General features: G+C 50.5%; 1 protein-coding gene across 1 annotated transcript in view; it reads left to right on the top strand.

The window, feature by feature from the left end:
* Window positions 1-20885, top strand: part of LOC144733446 (kelch-like protein 9) — a 48645-nt gene that overhangs the window by 23490 nt on the left and 4270 nt on the right. Inside the window, exons 3-9 of the mRNA XM_078615354.1 lie at window positions 5002-5198; window positions 11605-11811; window positions 13760-13779; window positions 13870-13942; window positions 16239-16577; window positions 17655-17811; window positions 20598-20711. Of these exons, the coding sequence (XP_078471480.1) occupies window positions 5002-5198; window positions 11605-11811; window positions 13760-13779; window positions 13870-13942; window positions 16239-16577; window positions 17655-17811; window positions 20598-20711 (1107 nt within the window). The remainder of the gene's footprint in view (window positions 1-5001; window positions 5199-11604; window positions 11812-13759; window positions 13780-13869; window positions 13943-16238; window positions 16578-17654; window positions 17812-20597; window positions 20712-20885) is intronic.

The raw sequence follows: 20885 nt of genomic DNA, 5'->3' as shown, positions 1-20885 counted from the left end.
TATATTGTATATATTGTTTATCTTGTTTATTGTTTATCGTCGTTGTGCCGCGTGCGTTTTACGGCCCCGCCAAACGATTTGTGACACCCGCAGCATTGAACGCTGCGGAAAAGCGGGGGGCGGGGGCAGCGAGGGGCGGGGGGGGCAGCGGGGGGGGGGGGGGGGGGGCAGCGGGGGGGGGGGCAGCGGGGGGGGGCAGCGGGGGGGTCAGCAAGGGGGGGGCAGCAGGGGTGCGAGGGGTGCGGGGGTGGTGGGGGTCACGTCTTGCATCCAACCGGGAGGTGGTCATCAATCATCTCGGGCGGGGATTCGGATGGTAAACACCTGAAGCAGCTCACACCAAAAAAAATAACATAAGCACCCACACGGAACATCGCGGCACGGTAGGGGTAGAGCGGCCGCGTGAGAGTTACTTTCCAAGCCCTGGGCATAAAGAGGGCAATTTGCGAGCAGGCGCTGTTCGTCCCCACAGCGCATTTGAAGTTTACTTCGAGGACTGCAGCGCCCCGTTAGCTGTTTAAAACAACAACAAAAAGCTTTCGTGACTGCAAGAATTCATACTCTTAGGTTTTTTCGGTAAAGTCACGTAGGTAAAAAATAAATAAAACAAATGAAATAATAGAAATAATAATAGAAATAAAATGATAAATCACGACGTTTCGGAGGCAACACAAGTCTCCGTCATCAGGTGGGACCGTCACAGCCAGATTTACTGTATCAAGTGAGGCAAAATTCCACCTGATGACGGAGACTTGTGTTGCCTCCGAAACGTCGTGATTTATCATTTTATTTCTATGATTATTTCTATTATTAAATTTTTATTATTTATTTTTTACCTACGTGACTTTACCGAAAAAACCTAAGAGTAACAACTAAAACTATTTACGAGCGTCTAAAATCAACTTCCTGGCCACTGTCCACTCTGCAGGACTTATACAGCGATGCACAAACAGCGAGTCGGGGCTTGGCAGGTTGCGAGCGGTGGGTAAAGCGACGGGTCACTCCCGCCGTGCCCAGCGTGGAAGACGAAGCCAGAAAACACCCTCTGAGAGAGGGCGCCCTCTCGGGAGTTCAAGTTTCAAGTTCATTTATTAGGTATAGCCCTGCGAGCCATTCGGCTCTTGAATCGGGTGCAACCGCAACAAACAGAAAACAAAAACATGAACAAGAAAACATCTTAAAGTGACTATGTGCAAACAGAAGAAAAGACAGCAAAATATTGCAGAAAAATATTGCAGTTCCCACCGGTGGAGGCACCTTCCGCCAATTGGTGGCGTGAGAAATTGCAGGGCTGCACCTTTGCCTTAATTTTGTTTTTTTTTAAACATGGGACCAAAGACGCGTCAATGTCGACGATTCGTTCGGAATGCGCTCTCTCGATGCTCCTGTTGCTCCGCGCCCAACAAAGGAGACGATGGCGACATCTCGGGTGGAAAACATCCGAACGGAGAGGAGCGATCTTCTTCTTGGTTCTTTCGGTAAAGTCACGTAGAAGGGTAATAATAAAAGAATAAAAATAAAACATGATAAAATACAATTCTCATGACGTTTCAGGCCACAACGCAAGCAGCCGTCCTCAGGTGAAGAACGGGGCTGTCGGAAAGACAGCGTCTTTCTTTTGTGGCCGAAACGTCGTGAGAATTGTATTTTATTATGTTTTATTATTATTATTTTATTATTTCCCTTCTACGTGACTTTACCGAAAGAACAAAGAAGATCAATCCCTGCAGTCACGAAAGCTTTAAATCGAAATTTAGGAGCGATCTTTGTCCAACAACGCGCGTTGAGCCCGTCCCTCTAGGACACATTGAGGCCCTCTCAGGCAGGCAGTGAGGCCAGAGTAAGACGTTTGCAGGGCTTGCAACGTTACCTTCACATAGAGGGCGGGCAATGGCACGCAGGGTTTCTCTTGCCACGCTGCCACGCAGAGAACACGGGGGCCGCTGAAATCCCTTGAGCTGCCCCGCTAATCTACAGGCGTGCTTCAAAACAAAGTTAACACTTCTGAGAATTTGCAACAATATCACAAGAAAGGTGCCGCCTCCGGGCTCTGGAGACCATCTGGAGAAGATTCCAGGCACGTGTTGACAATGATGGCAAACAAGTAGAGACTCTTTGACTTTTTGAAGAAATTAACGTGACATTTGTTACAGTGTATTATCCATTATTTTCCATTGAAAAACGATAGTCCCAAATAATCTTAAGGCCTCGTCACAGAGACGATCTCTCTCTTTGTGCCGATGCGTGTTCTCTCTCTGTGTGTCTGTGTGATATCTGTCTGCTCATATGTCTGTCTGTAGTTTTCTGGTTAGATTTTTGTTGCTATTTCTTTTATACCTGATTATGATTGCTTGTGTTGCAATCGAAACGTCGTAGTATGCTATTATTTAATTTATTATTTTATCTTTATATGTGACTTTACCGAAAGAACCAAAGAATAGTCCCAAATAAGTGTTAAAACATTTTTAATATCCCTTATAACCGATCGTTTTTTGCTTGGAGCTGACCTGAAAAAGCCACCCTACCGTAGTTTCCCCCCTTCCATCCCAACCCACAATAGCAGGGGCATTATGGCTGTTGGGGAGTGGCACGTGGCGAGTTCAATCTGGGCTGGACGCAGCAGCAGCAGCAGCCGCAGCCGTCAGCATCCTCTTTTGCCAATGTGTACTGGCTGCGGTTACGAGGAGGGAGTTAATTGAAATGTAAATTTAAAATATACTTAAGGGACTGCCCCCTTGGCAGTGCGGCTCGAGCACAAATAACAAAAGTACGCAGCGTTCTTCATTAACGATTTTTCTTTTTTTACAATTAAGGTAATAGCTCAGAGGCGCGAAAACCCAGGCAGTAACCACCAGTCATGTTTGTAGCAACGACTATGCACGGACATTTAATTTGTCCGCTGCTGGCTGTAGGCCCTTCCGATGGCTCGTTGGTAATGGGGAGTTATTTATCCACACGAATGTACAGGGTGGTCTTGTGACTGCCATTGAATGCTTTGAAACTTAATTAAAAAAAACTTCTTCTTGGTTCTTTCGGTAAAGTCACGTAGAATGGAAATAATAAAATAATAAAAATAAAACATAATAAAATAATTCTCAATTGTCTTCTCGACAGACCTGTTCTCCACCTGAGGACGGCTGCTTGCGTTGTGGCCGAAACGTCGTGAGAATTATTTTATTATGTTTTATTTGTATTATTTTATTATTTCCATTCTACGTGACTTTACCGAAAGAACCAAGAAAATGAATCGCTGCAGTCACGAAAGCTTTAAATCGAAAAATAAATAAAAAACTTGTTATTTAAAACAGAAATTAATATGCAAGAGGGCAAAAAAATGTTAAGGGTCAATTAATATGGGGGTCACAAGACGATCCTGTTGCGTCGTTTCTGGCGTACGATTTCACGACCAATATTACAATTCACAATCAGTTCCGTTTGGGTTCGATCGCGGTTGCTGTTGTTGTTGGTACAGCAGACGATATGATGGAGCAGAAGCAGAGCTCCACGGTGAACAGGACTTGAGATGATGCGATCGAAAATTGACGCCCGTGTCAATTGGTATCGCTGTTGAGTGACGGCTGAAATCAGCAACAGCAGCTGCTGCTGTTGTTGTTGTTGTTGCTGTTGTGCAGAAATCAGGTGGAACAATGCACTAGAGGGGCTGCATGATGTCAACATGATGCGCCTGAATGTACATGCTACATCAGTTAAAATTGCTGTTGAGTGACGGCTGCTGCTGCTCCTCCTGCTGCTGCTCTTACTTCTGCTTCTCTTACTCTGCTGCTGCTGCTACTGCTGCTGCTGCTGCTCTTACTTCTGCTTCTCTTACTCTGCTACTGCTGCTGCTGCTTACTCTGCTGCTTACTCTGCTGCTGCTGCTACTGCTGCTGCTGCTCTTACTCTGCTGCTGCTGCTACTGCTGCTGCTGCTCTTACTCTGCTGCTGCTACTGCTGCTGCTGCTCTTACTCTGCTGCTGCTGCTGCTGCTGCTGCTCTTACTCTGCTGCTCCTGCTACTGCTGCTGCTGCTGCTTACTCTGCTGCTTACTCTGCTGCTGCTACTGCTGCTGCTGCTCTTACTCTGCTGCTGCTGCTACTGCTGCTGCTGCTCTTACTCTGCTGCTCCTGCTGCTGCTGCTGCTGCTCTTACTCTGCTGCTCCTGCTGCTGCTGCTGCTCTTACTCTGCTGCTCCTCCTGCTGCTGCTGCTGCTGCTGCTCTTACTCTGCTGCTCCTGCTGCTGCTGCTGCTGCTCTTACTCTGCTGCTCCTGCTGCTGCTGCTGCTGCTCTTACTCTGCTGCTCCTGCTACTGCTGCTGCTGCTCTTACTCTGCTGCTGCTGCTACTGCTGCTGCTGCTCTTACTCTGCTGCTCCTGCTGCTGCTGCTGCTGCTCTTACTCTGCTGCTGCTGCTACTGCTGCTGCTGCTCTTACTCTGCTGCTCCTGCTGCTGCTGCTGCTGCTCTTACTCTGCTGCTCCTGCTACTGCTGCTGCTGCTGCTCTTACTCTGCTGCTCCTGCTGCTGCTGCTGCTGCTCTTACTCTGCTGCTCCTGCTGCTGCTGCTGCTGCTCTTACTCTGCTGCTCCTGCTGCTGCTGCTGCTGCTGCTCTTACTCTGCTGCTCCTGCTACTGCTGCTGCTGCTGCTCTTACTCTGCTGCTCCTGCTGCTGCTGCTGCTGCTCTTACTCTGCTGCTCCTGCTGCTGTTGCTGCTGCTCTTACTCTGCTGCTCCTGCTGCTGCTGCTGCTGCTGCTCTTACTCTGCTGCTCCTGCTGCTGCTGCTGCTGCTCTTACTCTGCTGCTCCTGCTACTGCTGCTGCTGCTGCTGCTGCTCTTACTCTGCTGCTCCTGCTGCTGCTGCTGCTCTTACTCTGCTGCTCCTGCTACTGCTGCTGCTGCTCTTACTCTGCTGCTCCTGCTGCTGCTCCTTCTCCTGCTGCTGCTGCTACTCGCACCGCGCATACTGCTGCCGCTCGTGCTGCCCCTGCTGCCGTCTCGCAGGCGGAATGATGGAGCAGGAGCAGGGCTGCATCCGCCTGCACGGCGTGAGCGCCGCGGGGCTGCGTCAGATCGTGGCGTTCATCTACACGGCGCGCCTGCCGCTCAGCATGGACTCGCTCGCAGACACGCTGGAGGCCGCCAGCTTCCTGCAGATCCTGCCTGTGCTCGCCTTCTGCAAGGACTTCCTCATCTCCGAGGTGCTGCCCCCTCCCGCCGCCCTCCTCGGCCTCCTCCATCCCTCCCCCCCCCACCCACGGCGTTGCGAGGCCCGCGGGGCACTGGTGGCCCCTGATGGCCTGATGTGCGGCCCCTCCCTGACAAGACACAACGACCCCCCCCCCCCATCATCATCATCATCGAGCAGCTGTCAATCTCCCCAATGGTTTCAAATGTTGTGGCTTGGCTCTCCAACACACCGGTGTGCTGTACTAGTATACTACACTATACACTACACTACTATACACTACTATACACACTACACACTAGTACTGTACTAGTGACGAATTGGCCACGTTCTGTTTACGTGATAACCCTTGCTAGTTGGCCGTGTCGGGTGGTGGCGGGTTTAACGACGCATTTATATATTTCGATTTAAAGCTTTCGTGACTGCATGGATTCATATTCTTGGTTCTTTCGGTAAAGTCACGTAGAAGGGAAATAAAAAAAATAAAACATATCTTATTATACTCTTAGGTTTTTTCGGTAAAGTCACGTAGGTAAAAATAAATGTTTCTATTATTATTTATATTATTTTATTACTTATTTATTATTATTTCTTTTTCCCTACGTGGCTTTACCGAAAAAACCTAAGAGTATGAATCCTTGCAGTCACGAAAGCTTCAAATCTAGAAATATCTTATTATAATAAAAAATAAAACACATCTTATTATGTTTTATTTTTATTTTTTTCTTATTTCCCTTCTACGTGACTTTACCAAAAGCACCCAGAATATGGACACATTAATACATTTACGCGATCTAACCCAAAAACCTCTATTGTGGAAAACGCAGGTAATACACGTTCAGCTGTTTGTAAATCCACCGTTGGTCGAAGGCCTCCCTCACACCGCGCGGTCTTGTTGGGATTACATGACCATACTTCACCGTGTTGTTCAGCGCGGGTTGATGAAGAGTGAGCCCAGGAGTGGCTCATTTATCACCCGCCACCAACGTGAGCCATAGCCAGGAATCGAACTCGGGGCCGCTGGGTTCGTAGCAGAGTGTGCCAGCTGCTGTGCAGAAGATCCACCCCCGGCATGGGAATGTGGAATTTCCGCATCTGGTTTCTGGACCACGTACCTCCCAGCTCTTGCTATCCGTGTGTGCAGACACACACGGTTGATGTATTTTTCCTTGTCGTTGCTATTATTAAATTTCGATTTAAAGCTTTCGTGACTGCAGGGATTCATCTTCTTGGTTCTTTCGGTAAAGTCACGTAGAATGGAAATAATAAAGTGAAAAAATATATTTTATAATGTTGTATTTTTATTTTTTTATTATTTCCATTCTACATGACTTTGCCGAAAGAACCAAGAAGTTGCTATTATTCTTTTCAGCCGCGGCCGCCGAAGTGAAGCTCCGTCATTTGTGTTATTTGTGTCGTAATTTGTGGGGGCCTTTTTAATTTTGCAGAGCGTAAATCTCGTCGATGCATTAACGCGACGCGTCGTCCGTGGTTTACAGCGCTGAGCCCCGCCGGGTCGGGTAAGGGGGCTGCTACTTTTAGAAACTCATTTGAGTACGAAAATCAGCACTTCGGCCCAGAGCCACGTTCAGATTGTTTCGCCGTGACACTGAAGCAGGTAGTGACCAAAACAAAATTAAACTCAACAGCTTCGTCAATAACACTGCGGCCTTCACAATAACAAGCGTCTCATACTTGCTTCTTTCGGTAAAGTCACGTAGAATGGAAATAATAAAATAATGAAAATAAAACATAATAAAATAATTCTCACGACGTTTGAGCCACAACGCAAGCAGCCGTCCTCAGGTGGAGAACAGGTCTGTCGAGAAGACAGAGTCTGAATGACGTCATTCAGACTCTATAGGGTTTATTCCCCTTTATTTTTTTGGAAAGCTGTGTCTGGTGTGGACCAATCAGTTTCAAGGACAATGCATACATTATCAGTGTGTTTTTGTTTGCATGCTGGCTGCAAGTATTGTGGTTAATCTAAACATGATTCCTTGCAAAAGGTTTCAGTTTTGTCACCAGAAAAAAGGGGAAAACCCCTATTATTATATTGTTAAGTGGATCGGGAGCGGTAGTGTAGCGGTTAGCGCTACGCTGCCCTACGAACCTGCCCATCCGAGTTCGATTCCCGCTCACGGCCAATACCAGTGACTATTATCCGAACTGGTCCTGGGCTTCCCCTAGGTCGACTCAGCCTCAAATGAGTACCTGGTGCGGTGTGTAAATACCTCCACTCGGGAGACAAACGCGGCCAGGCGTGGACCTGGCCACCCACCCGTGGTGTGCCGTTCCGCCACTCATAGGTGCTCGCTAACACCACTTGCCCCAGCAGCCTGTTAAAGCTATACGGGGGATCTTTGTCTTTTGTTTATTGTGCTTGTGCACGACTGCAAGCGCATCAGCAGCAGCACCAAGTAATTTGTAGCAAGTCCACAGCACGCCACTTTGAACAACCACGGCATTCGCTTCCTCAGTCCTAATTTTGTTCGTCAAATTAACACGGGAACATATATTTTGATTTATTTTATTTCAGCCAATGGTGTCGACGAATGAATGGAGAATAATTGAAAGCGTGACGATGACCACGACAGGCGTTTCGAGTCTTTGGCTGTTGCTATCAATTTCCACGCAAACGAGCCACGTGGCTGAGCTGTCATTTGTGACGGGCAGGTCGCTTCTGAAAAAAAGGGCTGCATAGTTTCTCGGGACCTTACCCGGTCAAAATAAAAAATCGTTCATTTTTTAGTTTAGACACCGCTACCTCGCCAAAGACCAAAGCGCGACTGACTGACGAGGCGAAATTAACGAGCCTGCCAGAATATGCAGATTGAGATAATTTAGTGATCTCATTAGAGACTGCAGTGCACTGGAAAAGATCCTAAGATGGTAATTGGCTATATATATGCAAAGATTTACTGCGTTCGCTGATTGGCTGAATGGATAACATTGCAGGCGGGAAATCGTACGCCCCTCACACCGACGTTTAATATATTGGGGTGCCACGGTGGCGAGATGCAGGAGGTCGTGGTTTTGATTCTGACCCTGACGCCTGCATATTTGGAGTTTGCGTGTTCTCACCATGGTCGCGTGGATTTTTCTCCGGGTTTTCCCTCCACATACAGACACATGTGTGAAGGGTATTTGGCTGCTATGAATTTCCACGTGATAATAAAGCCACTTCGTTGAGCTATCATTTGTGGCCAGGTCGCTTCTGATAAAGAGCTATACAGCTCAGTGGGCCTTACCTGGTAAAACATAAAAAAACATAGTTAAATAGTGAAATAGTTTTAAAGAATTAAACGTTTAGACCGCTTAAGTCGACGAGACTGGGAGAGAGCGAAGTCCACAGACTAAAGCTGGAAAAAATGTTTTGCGCAGGATGCGATCGGCTCGACTGAGACTACAAATTAATAAAAAAAACACACGGACTGAATTAACAACGATCCGAATTCCCGCGATGGATCACCGTCCATTCGCTAACTTTCCCTTGCCTGCCTTGTGCCCGGCCAATCAGCGGTAAAAAATTTTTTTTTACAAAACACAAGAAGTCGATATTCACTGATAAAGCAAAACAAGATGGTTAACATTGAGACCGATGACTGGGTCTTCATTTAGGGTTTATCAGAAGTCTCCATGATTGCCCACAGGCGCAAATATCGACTCTTGTTTTCCCTTCTTTAGTGCTTATTGATTTACCTATTGTTGGCTGACTAATAAGTAACACTGAGGCAGGCTCTTGAATTAGACACAGTGCCCTTTTGGCGAATCGTGTGCGTCCGTGGTCATCATCATCATCAACAACATCGGCGTTGTCAGTTTTGATCGATCCACTGCTGGATGAAGGGCTCCACTCCCTCCCCCCCCAACCAAAGCCGTCACTATCCCTCGATGGTCCTGCGATAGGCACGAGCCGACGCTGCACCAGCACGCGAGCGGAACTCATCGCTCCATCTCCGCAGGGCACGAGCTCTCGGGACGCGTTCTCTCCGTTGGCTGTCACTACATCCCGAGTCTTGGTCACCAGCCAGCGCGCTTTCTCACAGCAACATGTCCCCTCCGACAACACACTTGCTTTGCATGAGACGTTCACTGCGATGTCGTCTCTAACTTTCTGCGGATTCGCGTCCACGATGATAATTTCAAGATTGCACCTCCTTGCTGTTGAGGGTTTTTGTTTCACAAACATGAGATTGTGTGCACTGCAGAGGGGACATTTTTAAACGCGCAATCGCAGTGCCCTATCTTATCTGTGTCAACACTAGCAGGAGGAAGAGGCGTTATTGGCAGATTTGTGAAAAATAACTCCCGATATCCGTGTTTAATTATATTTGGCCAAACTCGGATAAGAGGATCAACACACGAGGTGGATACTAGATTCAGTCCAGCGCTTGCAGGTTATTTATCTGCGAGATGAATGAAAATGATAGCGGTCATGCTGCCACGTTTGGGCCACTCCATTTATCTCTGGATAATTATGGAAGACGGGATACATTTTCCCACCACTGCCAGGTTGAGCCTCTCGTTTACAAAAAAAAATCATTCGAATAGGACAAAGCGACTGTTTTCTGGGTCCAGGGATGAGCGGCGGGGATAATGGAAAGAAGTCACGTTACCGAAAGAACCAAAGAGTATGGACCCTTGCAGTCACGAAAACTTCAAATCTAGAAATAATGGGAAGAACCCACGTGTGGGATAAACACAAATAATAATCAACATCCCTCGGAATTCGATTGAGGTCACGGATAATACCAGGGATCGCAACCAAGTGTGACGTTTCACTTGTGCGAGTCCATGAGTGCTGAACAGATGTTTCACTTGTAGGACCCAACGGAGGTGGCATCAATTCAGTAGTTCCCGTTTCTCTGTGTGGCCAATAGCAGTGAATTTTGTGATACCCATTTAAATTGAAGTGGGGTGGTCAAATAATTCACCCTCTAATTAAATCGGTACTATCAAAGTTGTTGCTACCTTATATGGTACCAATTTCTGTTCTGGTTCATTGACTATTAAAAAAACACATTCGCCAATAACTCTGCCTTAATAGGAAGTCATTCAATAGCGCTGCCTTCCTATTCAGGCATTGATATTGATTAATGTGTTTTTTATTAGCTTATCTGTGCTCGTACCCCTCTGCCAAACGCAGCAGCGCCATCACCGAAATAAGCGTTTGATTTTCACGAGCTATATTTTGCAGCAGTGAGAGTGCGCAACACCGTACGTGAGCATGCGTGTGTTTGCAAGCGCGTGCCAGTGCAATGCGCTGCAGCGTATATTAAAAAAAAAACACCGTCTCCGGCCCCGTCGGTTGAGAGAAGCCTTTGATGTTAAATCTGCCGGCGCGGCCCTGGGATTTACAAACCCAGCGCCGCCGAAGGCTAACGTGACCTCGTCCGCGGTGCCCATAAGGTGCAGCGGATAAACTTCCGCACCTTGAAAGACAGCAGCAGCTCAACAAAAAAGACGAGCACACACGGTTCTGATCTTGCATGCGCTGCGCCTAAGGCCGGGGTGTTCCCGGTCTCGCCGACACAAATCTGAAACTTGACAGGCGACATCACCGCGCTGACGCTCCCGACAGCGTGTCGGGAACGACGGTGCATGGCAGAGGTCGCAACCGGGTACCCGATACCCGTACCCTACCCGATACCCGGCGACCCCAGTGCGGCCGGGTACGGGTACGGGTAGGCCGTGAGTAACTGGTGAGTAACTGTTTGTCACTAATTTCGGGTAGGGTACGGGTACGGGTAGGGAACGGGTACCCGTACCCGGCCGGGTACGGGTACGGGTACCCGTTTGCGACCCTGGTGCAGCCGGGTACGGGTAAGGAATCAAAACCCGTTTGCGACCTCTGGTGCATGGACCATCACTGCCGGGCCCACGACGACCGTAACGGAGCTTAAAACCTCGTGTTGGAAACCCTGAGGAACACAACACAGGAGCATAGTTACAAGGCAACAGCTGCTTGTTTTCTGCGTTAATTTCCGCGTCGTTTCAATGGGTTCACCGCTGCCAGCCGATCGGGAGGTCGCGTGCGGTGGGGCAAAGTGTGACAGCGCCCAACGCTTCCTCGACGGTATTTTTGCCAAAAACACCCTCTTGAATTAGGCCAAAAACACCCTCTTGAATCCGCAAGTTAGCAAATGCCGGGCTGAGACCATCGCCTCACGGCGCTGGAACACTCCAGAAGAAAATTTGTTCACAAGCGTGGGATTCGAACCCAGCAACCTCAGTGGCGTCGGCTCGGCTCCCTGACCCTCTGAGCCGCCCGGGTGAGGCCACGTCCAAGAATGTACGTTTTAATCGACGGATCGATTCATCGTAACGGCTTGGTACCCAACGCGTCGTTCGCCAGGTCACATGACACCGCAACCGAGCACGTGGCATTTCTCGCGCCGTTGCATCCTCCCGCGCAGGTGACTCTAGAAAACTGCGTGGACATCGGGCGCATCGCCACGGCGTACCACCTGCCCGAGGTGGACAAGTACGTCAACGCCTTCCTGTTGCGCAGCTTCACGTCCCTGCTGGCCACCGGCGAGTTCCTGCGCCTGCCGTTCGAGCGCCTCGCCTGGGCCCTGGGCAGCGACTCGCTGCGCGGCTGCTCTGAGCTGCAGCTCTTCCAGGTGAGCGGCGAACGACGCGTCGGCGTTGGAACCCACCGGTTTTGGCGTGCGGGGAGAGGGGGTGGGCTGGGTGGGGTGCAGAGGTTGGGGGGAGGGCAGGGGGCCATCCAGAGGTCCCAGGACAGGATGCCAACAGAAGATTAACGTTGGGTACAACCATATTTGCGAATGTGATTTGTAACCATGATCCTTGCCCGTGCATGCATGTTGAACTTCTTTCGCGCCATACGTAGGCAACGGCGCTAGTCGGAGGTGTGGGGGAAGGAAAACGAACTAAAGACGCAAAAAAACGGTTCTAAAGACATGAGGAAAGTGGTGCTCTCTCCCTTGCGGACCAGAGGTTGCCGAAGGTTCGGGGTCTCAAAGGGAGCTCTGTGATATCCACTTCTGTGGACCGTTCTGTAACACGCGGCAATTCCCTGCGCTGCGGGAGATAGATCTCAATGGATTCTCCGTCTAATGACATCCACATGAACAGCACAATTTGGTTCAAACTGGGAGAAATTACTAAAATATTCTCAAAAAAATATTTAATTTATTGGGGCACATTTCCGAGAAAGCCACACCTCTTTCATCGTGAACATGAGCGCTATTCTCCCTCTCATCATTCATATTTTGAGCCGTTGGTTACCGTAGCTGCTTAATCATCACTGCTTTGATGCATTACCCATTGGAGAGTTTTAGTATTCCTTTCGATCTGCGCTGCAGCTCGGGACAGGCCGATGATAGGTAGAGTGCCACGGCTTCGGAACCGCTCGACACGGAAATCATCAGCGCGCCGCTCGCTTTGTGGTGTGATCACCGTTAATGTTTCCCGCGGCAGTGTCACTTTCACCAACCGCTGAGAAGTAAATGAGATCTCTCCCATTTGTGAGAAAGTGAGACGGGGGGGGGGGGGGGCTTAACTTAGCAGCTCCCTTCCCTGTTTAGGCTGTCGGTTGCTGGGGGCCTTGAGGGCAAGTCACCAATGGACGAAAATAGATTCATGAGCTCACTCTTCGTGATTTGTGGAAACTTGCTCCCCCTTGATATGGTTAATTCTTCAGATTCTGGGGGCCACGGTTCAGCGATCAATATTTTTGTTCTTGTTTTAGCATCTCGATTGTATTGCTTCTCGTTTTTCTCTTTTTAAAATCCGGCGTCCCGCAGAGCAGTGAATCGCCGGACCACAGAAGTGGATATCACAGAGCTGCCGTTGAGACCCCTGTCTTTCAGCAACCTCTCGTTCACACAGGAGAGGGGCAGCACTTTCCTCATGCCTTTAGAACCGCTTTTTGTGTTCAGTTTGTTTTCATTCCTCCGCCCCTACGATTAGCACGGTTGGATACGTACGGTGCGAAAGAAGTTCAAACATACGTACATACACACGTACATTCCCACCCGCCCTGCTACCGAGAGAAATGTTCACCACGTGGCAGTCAAAACGATATATATCCTTAATTCTCTGAGATGGAATTTAGCCAATTTTTTTTTTTGCGTGTGCTTCCGTTTGTAACGGGGCTGGCACCATCGACTCGCTACACTCGGGGAACCCGTGTTTTCATTTTTTCATTACAACAAAACGCGAGCCCGACATACCGAAACGTTTCCGGTAACAGGGGTACAACAACAACAGAAAAAATCCGTCGTCATCCACTCCGGCGCGACAGAACCCACACGAAAGGGGGAGAGAAAAGAAGGTGAATAGGGGGGCCCCCACACACCCCCCCCCCCCCCGCTGCCCCCAAGCAAGTGGGGACCTCGCGCAAGGTGAGAAGACGGAGTTTGAAATGGGGATAGAAAACAGGGAGGCACAGGAGAAGAATGACAATCGGCGTGCTAAGGAAAAGCCAGGGATGGGGGTGAAACCGCGATTCGAACCCCGCACCTCGGCGGCGCCCTGCTCGTCCCTCCGACCCGCTCGCCCCGCGTTCAAAGCTCGCGCCGGCGTGGTTGGCTGCGCCCGCAGGCCGCCTGCCGCTGGCTCCGGCACCCGGTGGACGCTCAGGGGGATTCGCTGTCGCCGGCGCGCGACGCCGCCGCCGCCGCCACCGCCACCGTGCCCGGCGCTGCCGAGAGGGCGTCCGGCTCGCGGCTCGAGTTCGCCTCCCGTCTCATGAGCCGCATCCGCTTCCCGCTCATGTCGCCGCAGGTACGCGCACGTGTGTGGGTAGCGACGTCGCGACGGTTTTCCACGCGTTAAATTTCGACGCGATGTCGATCGCCGTCCGTGGCCACTGTCGTCGTGTCGCCTGTCACTTATAAAAAAAAGGTGTCAGTTTTGTTGCCAGATAGAAGGGTAAAAAAAGCAATTATCACGTTTTTTACTGGCAAATGAGGTTCCAATGGTGTCACTTACTCGTGCGACCTTCGAAACCTGCGCAGCCATCGTCGTGAGGGTGGCAAGGTTGCACTCGTGCCTCGCAGCGAGGAGGGACTGGGCGTCGATTCCCGACTCGGGCACCTGTCTGCGTGCTGTGTGTATGTCCTCCCCCTGTTCTGCATGGGTTTCCCCACGTGTTCCCTGGTTTCCTCTCATGGATACAAAAACAATTCCCATGCTATGTAAATGGTATGAAAATTAAGAAGAGGTTTTACCCTTTATGGAAACGAAGCACGTTCGAACAACACAGTAACCACACCGTACTTGTGGCAAAACATGCGCGCATGCTCTCATAATAATGTAAGGATTGCATTTGAAACTGATTTTTCTCACCAGTGTCAGACCAGTACAAAGACAATGCAAGCATCAGAGCATTTACAAGCTCGGGGTGAGCAGCGATATCTATGGGACCTCTTTGTTAGTATCAAAGTATGAAAATGAAGAATAGGTTTTACCCCTTCTGGCAACAGAACAGCTGTTAAGATGTTCAAACAGCGAGGGAAGTCTACATTAACCACACGTACAAAAGATACAAACATGCTCTGATAAATAATTGTATGCGTTTTCTTTGAAACTGATTGGCCCACAATCTCGCCAGTGTCAGACCAGAGAACGCCAGAAGGCAACGGCAATGCCGCGTATCAGCAAACACATTCCCGCGGAGGGAGCTGGTAGGAACGTTGGGTTGCTCGGTCAATGGCCAGGGTCAACGTTGAGTTGTATAAGGGCACCACGGGGTGACCAGCCCCTCCCCACCCAGCCCCACCCAGCCCCACCCTCCCCTCCCCACCCAGCCCATCCCCACCCTCCCCTCTCCACCCAGCCCCACCCCTCCCATTTTTGGATGCACGACGGACGGACGGACACAATAATCCCCTGTGGGCTGGTGGAACCAGGTGGTTCCTACCAGTAATAGGTCCCAGAAATGTAAACGGTATTGGCCAAAACATCCCAGTGCTGCAAAAATCACCAGAAATTTACGCGATTGTGGTCCCACACAGCGACAACAACATCTCACCCCCCCCCCTACTGCAGGAGCTTGGCAGGAGGAACCTCGTGAAAAAACAATGCCTCGATACTCAGCAAGGCTATCCTGGGTCAACAAACTCGCGCAGCAGTAATAATGACAAATAATCACGCGCCGTGCGATCGTCGCGTTGTTTACGACGATCCATCGCACGTCCCAAGCGAGGCGGCCGAAAGCCCGAACGACCGCCGACATCGGCTGTGACCGTCACGCGTCCCTGTGCGCCCCCCCCCCACTCCCCCCCCCCGCACCATTACGGAGGAGGAGCGCATCGCATCAACCGCGCAAATAATCATCTCAACGATTATCGCCATCGAGCAGCGGTCGCCCAGGCGCGATTCATCTCGCCGCCGCAGATACGAGCCAATTTGGACATTACTCACAGTGTTTATCGATCCTTCCAAAGGGTAGCTCAATTAGGGGAGGCAGTAACCCAGGAGTCGCGCAGCCACAGGGAGTGGATTTTTCCCTCAAACACCGCTCCCCCATGGCCCACTGTGAAATGTTTTTGTTATTTTCCTCCCTCTTCTTCTTGCTCTGAGGCTGATAGCTTTTTAATGTTAGAAATCCCGGCGCCATTGATGCCATCGAGTTTATTTGAATGACTTTGCACTGCCCACGATGTCGATATCGCGGCTCTGCCTCCATCCCAGCTGAGAATTTTTTCAGCGGCCGCAAATCCTTTGAAGACGCGTTCGCAACAAACAAAAAAATCACGCTGCGTTGATTTTTGCCCGCTCGTAGCTGTTGAATCCGTCGCCACGGGTGCGATGGCTCGTACGCTGCTGGACTTGCGATCCACAGGTTCACCGGTTCGATTCCATCTACCGTCAAGTTTTTATTTTATTTAACACCCCCGCCCACCCCCCAGCCAACCGCCTCTGTTCGCTAGAGGGAACTCTCTGGAGCCCCCCCCCCCCCCCTACTCGTGGAGGCCCTTCCACCAACAGAATCCAGTGGGATAGGCCCCGAAAAAAAAAAAATCCCGCGAGAAATTTAAAACCCCGACCACCGCCGGTCCCGCTGTCCTCCTCGCAGGAGCTGCTGGCGCACGTGCAGACCGTGGACTTCATGCGCTCCGACGCCGCCTGCCTCAACCTGCTGCTGGAGGCCAGCAACTACCAGATGCTGCCCGCCATGCAGCCGGTGCTGCAGTCGGAGCGCACGCGCGTCCGCTCCGACGCGACCCACTTGCTGGCGCTGGGCGGGGTGCTGCGGCAGCAGCTTCTGGTGTCGCGCGACATGCGCGTCTACGACGAGCGGGCGCGGCGCTGGCGCTGCCTCACGCCCATGGACGCGCCGCGGTACCAGCACGGCATCGCCGTCGTGGGCAACTTCCTGTTCGTCGTCGGCGGGCAGAGCAACTACGACACCAAGGTGAGGTCGGTGAGCACGTTGGTGACGCACGCGGTGGCGGAACTGGCGTGGGGGCAGGGGGTGCCTTGGGTGCCACCGCCGCTGGTGACCAAAGCTACGAGTTGAGGGTCCCCCTTGACAACTACCGTGAGATTTGTTGTCAGCAAGAGAGTAAGCAGAACTCAACAAACGCGCTGACGTGATTAGACAAGAGGAGGCAAGATATATAGCCTCTAGGTGCGACCGTAAGAGACGAAGCAAATGTTGGGGCCCCACCTGACCGATTGCCGTACCCGCTAAGCTGATAATGTCGTTATGCCACCGGCAAGATGTTAACTACCTCGCCTGGTATGCAGGTCATTGGGTTCGGTCCAGACCCTGACACCTGCTGAATATTTTGACTTTGCAGATTCTCTCTCCCCGTGGTCCGGTTTTTTCCTCCACATTTAGAATCAACGCGCATTCAGAGCCTTTGGCTGCTTTCAATATCGACGTGATTGAGCCACTTGGTTCAGCTGTCCTCATTTGTGGCCAGGTCGTTTTTTTCTGAAAATGAGCTGCATAGCTCCGTGAGTCCTTACCTGGTGAAATAAAAAAATAGCTTATTTTTAGTTGTGGGTGCTGTAGCCAGATCTGTAAACGTGCTTCTGTAACGTGCTCCCCATGCAAGTATTTCGTAGCGTCGTGACGAGCTGTGTGCCATCGTGCGACGCACAGGCGCCGGGTGAAAATATTGTTGGGGGGGAGGAGGGAGAGGAGGGGGTTGGGAGAATAAAGTAAAATTCACGGGGCTGTAAGACATTTTTACATTTACGAAGTGCATTTTAAAATGAATTAAATCAACGTTTTAAAAGCACGTCATACGTAACGTTCACAAACAAGCGGGAACGGTTCGTCGCCACTAACAGACCGACACGGGCCGAGGGCACGGGTTCACTGAGCGCGTTAATCATGGGGTACGACGGGGGGGGGGGGGGAGTGCAGTGGTGGGGGGACGACGACGTTTGGAGTGCGAATCGGCACGAAACACCAGCAATCAAACCCCCCCCCCCCTCCTTCTCGCTCTCCTGCCGTGTCCGCCGTGGGCCGCCGGGGCAGGGCAAGACGGCGGTGGACACGGTGTTCCGCTACGACCCGCGCTACGACCGCTGGGCCCACATGACGCCCCTCAACGAGAAGAGGACCTTCTTCCACCTCAGCGCGCTCAACGGGCGGCTCTACGCCGTGGGGGGCCGGAACGCCTCGGGGGAGCTCGGTGAGGGCGCACGCAATTCACGCAATTCACGTGCCACAGGCAAGGGTCCCACCCCCCCCCTCACCCCCCTCTCACCCCACCGTCGTTTTTGAAGACGGTGTTACACTGCCGCAGAGAACCGTAGCGGCACGGTCGCGCTCGGTGATGGCTGGCGCCAAACTGTGCCACACGCACGCCCTCCCGCATGGCGCCTGTGGGGGTCTCGGTACCGATAAAGTTATTTTATTTGAGCTTTTCTTCCTGTTTTGGTTTTGATGATGTACATGGGAACAGATGCGGAACAAAAACCGACGACGTACACGCACGTCGTCGGAACGGGAACGGGTTAATAGGCTATTGGGGCAAGTGCTGTCAGCGAGTAGCAACTATGTACGTATGTATGTTCAACTTCTTTCGCACCGTCTGAAACCAACTGTGTCGATTGTAATTGCGGCCTTTGTCTCCCGAGTGGAAATGGTAACACTGGTCAACAAAAAAAAACATTTTTTTCTGGCCTAATTTCAGGGTGCTGATTCCAAATCTGATCTCAGATTTGCTCTATCACATCTCATTTTTATGCTATCGGCATACCCCATTTTCATTGATTTTACCCGAAATTAACTCTGTCACTTATGATTGCAAGTTGTTGCGAGTCAGTGACTGCTTTAGTGTTAAAATATGGTGCTGTATTTTTAGGATAGTGTGTTTATAATATCATTTTATGTAGATATCCACATTTATTTAATATTTTTCTTTTGCAGTTTGTATTGAAAATGCTATATTTGATATATCAAAAACCTGAAGTGATAGACAAAAACTGATGCCAGATTTGGAATCAGCACCCCAAAATTACCTTAAAACCGTTGGAATACCTTATGCCAGAAAAAGTGTCTTGACCAGTGTAATCGTCACTGTTGTTGGCCGTGAGCGGGAATTGAACGCGGCTCGCCGACTTCGTAGCGCAGCTCACCAACCACCATACTAGCACTCCTCGCACACACACAAAGGCAAAGATTTCCCATAAAGATTTGACAGACTGTTGGGGCAAGTGCTGTTAGCCAGCATCTATAAAGGCTCGCACGGCACACGAGGGGGTGGGTGGCCAACACCACGTGCGGCCACATGTCACCCTAGTGGAGGTATTTACACACCACACCAGGTACTCATTTGAGGCCGAGTCGACTTAGGGGAGGCCCAGGGACCGGTTCAGATAATCGTCACTGATGGTAACCGTGAGCGGGAATCGAACTTGGATCGCCGGGTTCATAGGGCAGCACGTTAACCACTACACACCACGACACACACACACACGTGCAGTCCCGGTAGGCAATGCCATTGTTTGCAATTAAAAACCAAGTTTATTGAATAGAAACATAAACACAGCATAGTGCCACATCTAGAACTGCTCTTTGAGTTTAGTTTGTTGTCCTTCCCAAGCACCTCCGATTAGCATGGTTGGCTACGTACGGTGGTGTGAAAGAACTTCAACTTGCATATCTACATCTTGAGGAGCGTCGGGTATGCATGCTGTCCTTGCCATCTTTAGGGTCCTGGTAGATTCCCCTACATGAGCCTCAGGGCAGTCTTCACTGTATAAGAAAAAAAAACCAACTATATGAATCCCATCCAGCCAGGACATTCGCTAAATGCACATATTCCTTTATCACCGCCCATTTCAATTTCCTTGCCTTTTTGCACCCCACTTTATATTCATGCTTTTGCCATCGGCATCGCAGTGCGATATGAAATCTGTTCCCCACCCACCCACCCACAAAAAAAAACCCACTAAGTATGGAATTCTGAACGCCTCCCAACATGCATTTCAATCAGTACGGCGGCTATCTGTGGGGCATTACGCATTTTCATGTTTGCCAAATGTCCTTATTTTTTTCCTCTGCTTCGTGTCTCCACGTTGCGGGCAACCATTCGATTAATTTGGCCCAAATAGCAACGCAACTTTACACGACAGATCCATTCAGAGGGCACGAGTGGGTCCACACTCATTACGCTCCGAAGCGAGCAGCCTGGCTTTACAACTTACACATCGATTTTAGAGCTGCTGCTCAGCTCATGTCCGTACGAGAGCAGGCGATGAATCTCGCGTCCGAGCTTAGTCAGAGAGCGTTGAAACACGGCGACTCACGGTGGCGTAATTCATTTTTCGTTGGGTCGCGTGTTTAAAATGCGTCGTAAAACCCTCCTCCACCCAACACAGCCAATTAATAAAGTTGTCGCGTGGTGAACAAACGTGCCACTTTATTGCACTTTCAGCCAATCTCTTCCGGGCGTCTCCCACCTGAGATGCAAGACGTGAGCGAGATGTGTCGTACACCTCCCACGCCTCACGACGCTGGTTGCACCCGTCGTGGGCTGCTCCCCGACGCGGTGTGCCGAAGCGGTTCACACACTGGCACGTTTGGCCGCGTGAAGAGCGCATTCAGACTCTGTCTTCTCGACAGACCTGTTCTCCACCTGAGGACGGCTGCTTGCGTTGTGGCCGAAACGTCGTGAGAATTATTTTATTGTTTTATTTTTATTATTTTATTGTTTTATTTTTATTATTTTATTATTTCCATTCTACGTGACTTTACCGAAAGAACCAAGAAGATGAATCCCTGCAGTCACGAAAGCTTTAAACCGAAAAAGAGCGCATTGCATCGGGCGGCCGGGCGGGGGGAGGGCGTACGACGCGCGATTGACTCGAGCGATCCGGCTGAACTAAACTAAACAAAAATCACATCGCAACTTTGGTCGCGAACGCCCCTGGCGCCTTGCTCGACTGACGGCGGATGGCGATTGTGTTTCAGCGACGGTGGAGTGCTACAGCCCGGCCTCCAACGAGTGGACGTTCGTGGCGAGGATGAGCGAGCCTCACTACGGCCACGCCGGCACCGTCTACAGTGGCCTCATGTACATCTCGGGTAGGGCACGCGCAGGCGCTCGTGACGATTGATCGTTATTATTATTATTTATTGATTAGAATTGCGCTTGTTTACCCTGGGAAAAGGTTCACTCGGTCTCGAGAATCTCTTTGAGGAGGGGTCCTGCCAAGTTTTCGTCAGAGGGAGCCAAGTTGCTCTGTTTGTGTGTGTGTG

Source organism: Lampetra planeri, chromosome 47 (assembly GCF_965212315.1).
Source record: "Lampetra planeri chromosome 47, kcLamPlan1.2.h2, whole genome shotgun sequence".
NCBI classification, from domain to species: domain Eukaryota; kingdom Metazoa; phylum Chordata; class Hyperoartia; order Petromyzontiformes; family Petromyzontidae; genus Lampetra; species Lampetra planeri.
This window is presented reverse-complemented; position numbering and strand designations above follow the sequence as displayed.